The sequence below is a fragment of the Polyodon spathula genome, unplaced genomic scaffold (genome assembly GCF_017654505.1).
Source record: "Polyodon spathula isolate WHYD16114869_AA unplaced genomic scaffold, ASM1765450v1 scaffolds_808, whole genome shotgun sequence".
NCBI lineage: Eukaryota > Metazoa > Chordata > Actinopteri > Acipenseriformes > Polyodontidae > Polyodon > Polyodon spathula.
The window spans coordinates 1-7,105 of record NW_024472295.1 but is presented as its reverse complement, the minus strand read 5'-3'; the positions used below and the strand labels follow the sequence as shown (position 1 = coordinate 7,105).

General features: G+C 48.9%; 1 protein-coding gene across 1 annotated transcript; it reads left to right on the top strand.

Annotated features, from left to right (window-relative positions):
- Positions 1-1,956: 1,956 nt before the first annotated feature.
- On the top strand, positions 1,957-7,101 carry LOC121308958 (eukaryotic translation initiation factor 4B-like; the record flags this gene model as incomplete). The annotated part of the gene is made up of 6 exons (XM_041241711.1): positions 1,957-2,045; positions 4,799-4,939; positions 5,278-5,483; positions 5,947-6,063; positions 6,528-6,582; positions 7,069-7,101. Coding segments are annotated over exons 1-6 (565 nt in total), but the record flags the coding sequence as incomplete, so codon positions are not given.
- Positions 7,102-7,105: the final 4 nt, after the last annotated feature.

Genomic DNA, 7,105 nt, shown 5'->3' with positions numbered 1-7,105 from the left:
TCCGATGAAAAGTCGCCTCACACATTTTCCACGCTCTTCCAAAAGTCATCAGGCAATCTGAGCCTTTGAATGTTTTTTTAAAAGCCGTCTCAAAACATACTTTACATGAACGTTTTGGATAGCCTTGTTTACTTTCGCTTTCTACTTTGGGGGGTGTGCAATGCATAGTATTATAAAGCAAAACTGTTACTGAAAACCCACCGACGCACGCTTTTAACGATGCTGCTGGACTGTTGTAATTTAGTTATGTCAGTGCTACAAGGGTGTATGTTAATGGCTGTTATTATTATTACTGTGATGACCCTTGCTATTTTGGACGGGGAAGCAGGAGACTTTAGCGTCAATTATTAATAGATGTATTCTACTTGATAATAAACAAGGTTCCTGTAAAACGTAAAATAACAAATGCCAAACCTCAATGAGACCGCTGCATTCAGCAAATGCATGCTTGCAAAGCAGAAAAAAAAAACCTCTCTAGCCGCTATATTTGCAATATTCCGTATTTTAAATTGATGTTTGATTAAGTTATTGGCTACTGCGCCAATCACGCTGTGCAGAAGAAGCTATCTCAAGCGAACACGTTGTCATGGCAAGTCAAAAGTGACTAGACATCAACGTAGGAAATACGTAGACGTGTCATTTTTTGTTTTTTTCAGATGGAACACGTACCAATTAAAATTGGTACACGTAGCCACTTCTGTGCTCTGATTGATCCAAATGAGTACGCGCAGCGAATATTTGAAAGGCGTTGTGCACAATGCATTTTTGACCCAGATGGCAGTTCCATATTATGGTGCTGTCTGTCTGTCTGTGCGTGCGTGCGTGTGTATATCTGTCTGTCTGTCTGCCTGTGCATGTGTCTGTCTGTCCCTCCCTGTGCATGTGTCTGTGTGTCTGTCTGCCTGCCTGTGTGTCTGTCTGTCCCTGCCTGTGCATGTGTCTGTGTGTCTGTCTGCCTGCCTGCCTGCCTGCCTGTGTGTCTGTCTGTCCCTGCCTGCCTGCCTGTCTGTCTGTCTGCCTGCCTGCCTGCCTGTGTGTCTGTCTGTCTGCCTGCCTGTGCCTGTGTGTCTGCCTGCCTGCCTGTGTGTCTGTCTGCCTGTCTGCCTGCCTGTCTGTGTGTCTGTCTGTCCCTGCCTGTGTGTGTGTCTGTGTGTCTGTCTGCCTGCCTGCCTGTGTGTCTGTCTGTGTCTGCCTGTGCCTGTGTCTGTGTCTGCCTGCCTGCCTGCCTGCCTGCCTGTCTGTCTGTCTGTCCCTGCCTGTGCATGTGTCTGTGTGTCTGCCTGCCTGCCTGCCTGTGTGTCTGTCTGTCTCTGCCTGTGCATGTGTCTGTGTGTCTGCCTGCCTGCCTGTGTGTCTGTCTGCCTGTCCTCTGTCTGTCTGTCTGCCTGCCTGTGTGTCTGTCTGTCCCTGCCTGTGCATGTGTGTGTGTCTGTCTGCCTGCCTGCCTGTGTGTCTGTGTGCCTGCATGTGTCTGTCTGCCTGCCTGCCTGTCTGTCTGTCCCTGTGCCTGTGTGTGTGTGTCTGTCTGCCTGCCTGCCTGCATGTGTCTGTGTGTCTGTCCCTGCCTGTGCATGTGCATGTGTCTGTGTGTCTGTCCCTGCCTGTGCATGTGTCTGTGTGTCTGTCCCTGCCTGTGCATGTGTCTGTGTGTCTGTCCCTGCCTGTGCCTCTGTATGTGTGTCTGTGTGTCTGTCCCTGCCTGTGCATGTGTGTGCATGTGTCTGTCCCTGCCTGTGCTGCCTGTGTGTGTGTCTGTGTGTCTGTCCCTGCCTGTGCATGTGTCTGTGTGTCTGTCCCTGCCTGTGCCTGTGCATGTGTCTGTGTGTCTGTCCCTGCCTGTGCCTGTGCATGTGTCTGTGTGTCTGTCCCTGCCTGTGCATGTGTCTGTGTGTCTGTCTGTGTGTAATGTGCGATTGCTTGGCGCACAGGGAGGCGGTTCAGCCAGGCCTGCTCCGCGGGCACGGAGGCGCGCTCCCGGTGATAACCACGTGACGCCTCCATCCGGGTCTCCGGCTCGGACTCACTCTGCATCATGGCGGCTTCAGGTAAGGGTTGCTTTAGGGAGCCGCGCTGGGTCGGGGTGCGGAGAGGAACAGCGCGGCGCGGCGAGGTGCTGCCTGTGTTTACCGGGGCGGGGAGGTGGTGGTGGTCTTTGCCTGTGCTGGAGAGACGCAGCGGCCGAGCCGGGGGGAGCCCGCCTTGCCGGATAGTGCCCCCCCGGGTCCGCAGCCGCCTCTCGGGCGCTGCCCGGTGCAGATCCCGCTCGGGGTCCGGCGAGGCTGCTAGATGCGAGGCTGCCACATTGTGCTCCGCGTTGCCGCTGGCTTGTTGCGCAGGCACGGGGTTCGTCTTGCCAGATCGTGTCCGCCAGAGCAGCGGGTCAGGGCGCAGGCGCGGAGCTGCAGCGCAGGCGCGGGGGGGTGTTTTGTGAGGCATTGAGGTGCTCCCCACGTGTAACTTGGGTGGGGAGAGGAACAGGGAGGCGCAGATCAGAAAGCGGGGTGTTAACAGGGCACCCCGGCTCAACCCGCGGCCATGCTCTCGCCGCTGTAACGACTGGCATGTCAAACTGTCCCGGGACAAGGCCCGAGGATAAGGAGCCCAGTGTTTAGCAAGACTGCGCGGGTGCTGCTGTTAAAATCGATGGCGCAGGCCTGTGCATCCCATAGCGAAATGCCCCGACCATCAGCTGGCGCACACCGTCAGCAAATGTTTGCCTCCCCGCCGTAGACGTTTTTAAACCTTATCTGCGTCTTGAGTTTTTCTACACCTAGGTGTTGGCTCAGTTCAGTCTAGATTAACGTGTTCATTGAGTCGAGCGAAATGCAAAGTTTAAAAAAAAAAAAAACGCGATTTTACTGGAAAATATATATAAAATACATAATATACACCTTTTAAGTGCTGTGCACGCTTTCTGTGTTGGTTTTGTTTTATATCTTGTACGGTATCCAGAACCGAGTTGTGAGTTTGAGTTGCATTCCTGCCACGCATGTAAAGTGCTGCCCAGACTAAGCCATTCTGACAAAATGGAAGGGCGGGGGCAATTTTATTAAGCCTAGACGTTTCTTTAATAGCGGAGTCTTTTTTGTTTTTAACTCGAATGCAAATGAAGTACCAAGTTTTTTTAACTAACAAACATGCGTCGCAAACTTAGTCCTATGCGTTTCTGGCATCGCAACGTCGTTGCGCCGTGTTGTGTAATTTCTTCACAGTTAATGGTGCAGACTAACGATTGCCTTTGAAAACACACATCAGAGTTTGTGAAACACTTATGACGTCGATAACGGAGCAAATGCGTTGAGGATTAGGGGTGTCACGGTACCCTAATGTCGCGATACGACGTGTATCGCGACGTGCAGCAGCATGTGATGTGCTACGGTTATTGTGCATAAGATCAGATGTTCATTTAATGAGGGACCATTTTGTTAAAAGACTAAAAATGAGACGAATAAAGGATGTGTTTATACCAACTATAAAACACGACTACATGCACAATGTGGTCTCCTCTCAAATTTGGATGAGGATGCAAAGTACCGGCCACTTTACCATGGGGGCTAGCTCTGTCTGATCAGGTATCCAGGTGCAGTTCATCTAAACATGCAGTTTGTTTGTGTAGGTCCTGCATGCAGTTGCAGAGTTGCTGTAGCCTGGTAGTCTAACCTCATGCAAACAGGAGTAACCTGTATGGGTTGTCCCCTTTTTTCATGGGGGGGGACCACTCATCATAGTGAGCTTGCTTGTCAAGCCAGATGCAAGTTATTAAAACTATCGATCCTCCCCCAGCTTCCTCCCGAAAAGTCCCTCAGTTGCTTCCATTGTTTTGAAGGTCGTATCTTTTAAAAAATCCCCCCATAATTATATAATTTGCTTTGATTGAAATGATTAAAAAAATTAATATGCTCTATATTTCACTCTGTATTGAAAGTTAATTTATTTTCTCCTGTTTAAATTTAAAAAGTAACTCGTAGCTTGAAAACGTTACCTGGATTATTCTTGTGTTTAAAATGAAAGCAAGGAGATTAGTTTTGGCTGTGTGGAACCGTCTGCATTGCTGAGCCGGGATAATACATGGCAAGCTGAGATAAGCAGGCAGGCCTCAATATGGAAGCAGCACATGTGCTTGTCTCCCTGCCATATGGTGCGCTATCTCCCCAGATCCTGCAGTCTGTCATTCTGTCTGTGTTAATAATGCAGAATGCAATCCGAGTTTATTTGTGTAAAGAATTAGCTGGTGGTTTTAATAAGCTTGACTTCTGGGACTAAGTGCTGTGAATACAGTGCTTGTGTAATAGCAGGGTCTACTATACAGTTCTGTGCAGCCCTGTGCAATATGAATTCTCATTGGTGGAGTCTCATGTGTATCCATTTCGTGTATTACACAATAGTTTAATAAACTAAGCAAAAACGTTTTTCGGCCCTGATTTTAAAATCTTCCTTGGTAACACGAAGATTAGAGTGTGTTCTTAACCCTCTTTGATTGTTTTAAATGTCTTTTTATAATATAGATTATGGCCTGTAGGCTATCCTTAAGCACAAATCTTTTGGAAGCGTCGTAAATGCTTGTTTTCTTTCCTCTGGACTTGCCGCCAGTGGCAGAGGGTTGGGTTCCAGTGCTTCTTGAGATAACGTTGGCTTGCACTCTGCCCTCGTGGTGTGGTGGCCCGGGGAAGCTTGTGGACGTGCTGTGGACTGTAGATTTTTTGGAAGACGAGATGTCAGGTGCTATACTGTCTCTCCGCAGGCTGTGGGCCAGTGCTGTGTCTCACTGTTGCTTTTGCTTGTCTATCTCGTCCTGCAGCTAAGAAGAAGAACAAGAAGGGGAAGACCCTGACTCTTACCGACTTCCTTGCGGAGGACAGTGGGAGCAACAACACTGCCAACTATGCGCCCGTCAAGCCCACCAGCTGGGCCGACGAGACAGATGACCTGGAGGGAGATGGTAAGTGGCAGCGCAGTTAGAAGATTGGTGGGTGAGGGGTGATCAAGGGGGCTCGCTACTGATTCGGCGTGGCTGGAACTATTTTGGAGAGAGTAAAGATTTGTGGAGATGGGGGGGGGGAGGTAATGTGGCATAGGTCAGAATGCCGGACAGTTGCACAGCTAAAGAGACTAGAAATCACGCTAAGCAACGGTCGCACGGATAGCTGCATGATTTAAGAGCAGTTCAGATCCTAGTAAACCGAATATAAATGAGGCACGGGGGCTAGGATGGAATTGAGGACGATGGGATTATAATTTGTTTTGTTTGTTTTTACTTCTCTTTCCTTTAACTCCCAGTGTCCACCTCGTGGCACACCGAAGAAGACACGTACCGCGCGCCCGCGATCGACCGCTCCATCCTGCCCACAGCCCCGCGCGCAGCCCGCGAGCCCAACGTGGATCGCTCCCGCCTCCCTCGCGGGCCCCCCTACACGGCCTTCCTGGGGAACCTGCCCTACGACGTCTCGGAGGAATCAATCAAGGAATTCTTCAGGGGGCTCAACGTGAGTGACCTTCCGCAGCCTTTCACCCGATGTGTTGGCTTTGGATGAGATGATAGTTATCAGCTTAAACTTCAGCGAGGGTGTTGAAACAGATTTTCCGTGAATGTTTAACCACTGTCAAATATGCAGCCCAGGTAGCGGGGTTGAGCTTAGTGTCTTCCGTAAATGGGAATTGACTCCCATGTGGCGTTAGATACTTTAGCCTGAATGAATCAAAGTTGATTGCGCTTCCATGGCTGTATTTTACAATGGCTATGGCGCAGCCATAATTTTGGATTTAATCCAAGCGTGTAGGCTGTCCGGATGGCATGTTGCAAGTTAATTTATACATAAGTAACTTCCAATTGTTATTTAGCCCCCACAGGATGACTACATGAATCCTTTTATGATTAGTGCGTTTTTTTTTTTAAATTGGACAGGGGTGCTAACCTTGCCTCGTTTTTTTTTCCCCCCACCCCTGCAGATCAGCGCTGTGCGTCTGCCTCGTGAACCCAGCAACCCCGAGCGACTCAAAGGCTTTGGGTACGCAGAGTTCGATGACGTGGACTCGATACTGAGAGCACTGACCCTCAACGAGGAGGTGAGGGGGCCGCAGAATATTTGAGACGGGACATTGGGCCGCATGCTCTAAGCATTTATTGTAGCGTGACGTTTTGAGTTGTTTTTGTTGTTGTAAAAGGAGTCTAGTTGACTGTTTATTATTACCAGCCAAAGAATGTCACGAGAATGTGTTGGTGAAACTGCAACAGGAAATTCCTGCATCGCAGAGCAAAAGGGACAAAATATAAGAGCCTACAGACCTAAGAGACGTTTGGGAACTAAACTGGTCTGTCCATCAAGGCCAATCCCTTCTAAACACATGTGTTCCTGCTTTTAAATAGGACAGAATCTGATTTATTTTTTTTAAATGTTTTTTTAGTATTTTTGGAAGCTGCTGCTTCACCTGATAGTATGTTCCTGAGAATTAAAATAAAAAGGAGGGGTGGGGCTACAACCATTATTAACTGGTGAATCCCCCCCCCCCCCCCCACTGTTGTGTTTTAGAACCTGGGGAACCGAAGAATTCGGGTGGACATTGCAGACCAGTCACAAGAGAAAGGTATGTTGGGGCAGTCCAATTCCTCTGCGTGCTGATCTGTGTCTTGTGTGTCATCCAGTAAGAAGGTGTCTCGCTGAATCCCGTCCCCCTACTGTATGGGATTGCCCTTGGTGGGTGTCACGCTGTAACATGTGCCTGCGGTTTCATTTTACTGCAGAGTTGCAAATTTCCATCTGGTATACAGAACACGCCACGTAATTGATATGCACCTTTTTATTGCTAATATTTAACAGCATGTGAACCAATACTTTTATATTATTTAAAACACTTTGGCAATCTTTATGGTCCATTAAAAGTTTGCCGTTTAGTTTAGGGAGAAAGGGTAGTGTGGGCTAGTGCTTAGAGCCAAGGGACATGGCGAGGAGGGACGTTATTACTCGTGGCCAAGACGAGTCTGGGACAACCAAGACTTAAAATCCAATTGCATTGCGTCCTTGAATACAGCACAGTAAGTTATAATAAGTTCAATTCGTTCCTCTCCCACAGAGCGAGATGATCGCTCGTCTGGCTGGGACCGTGACAG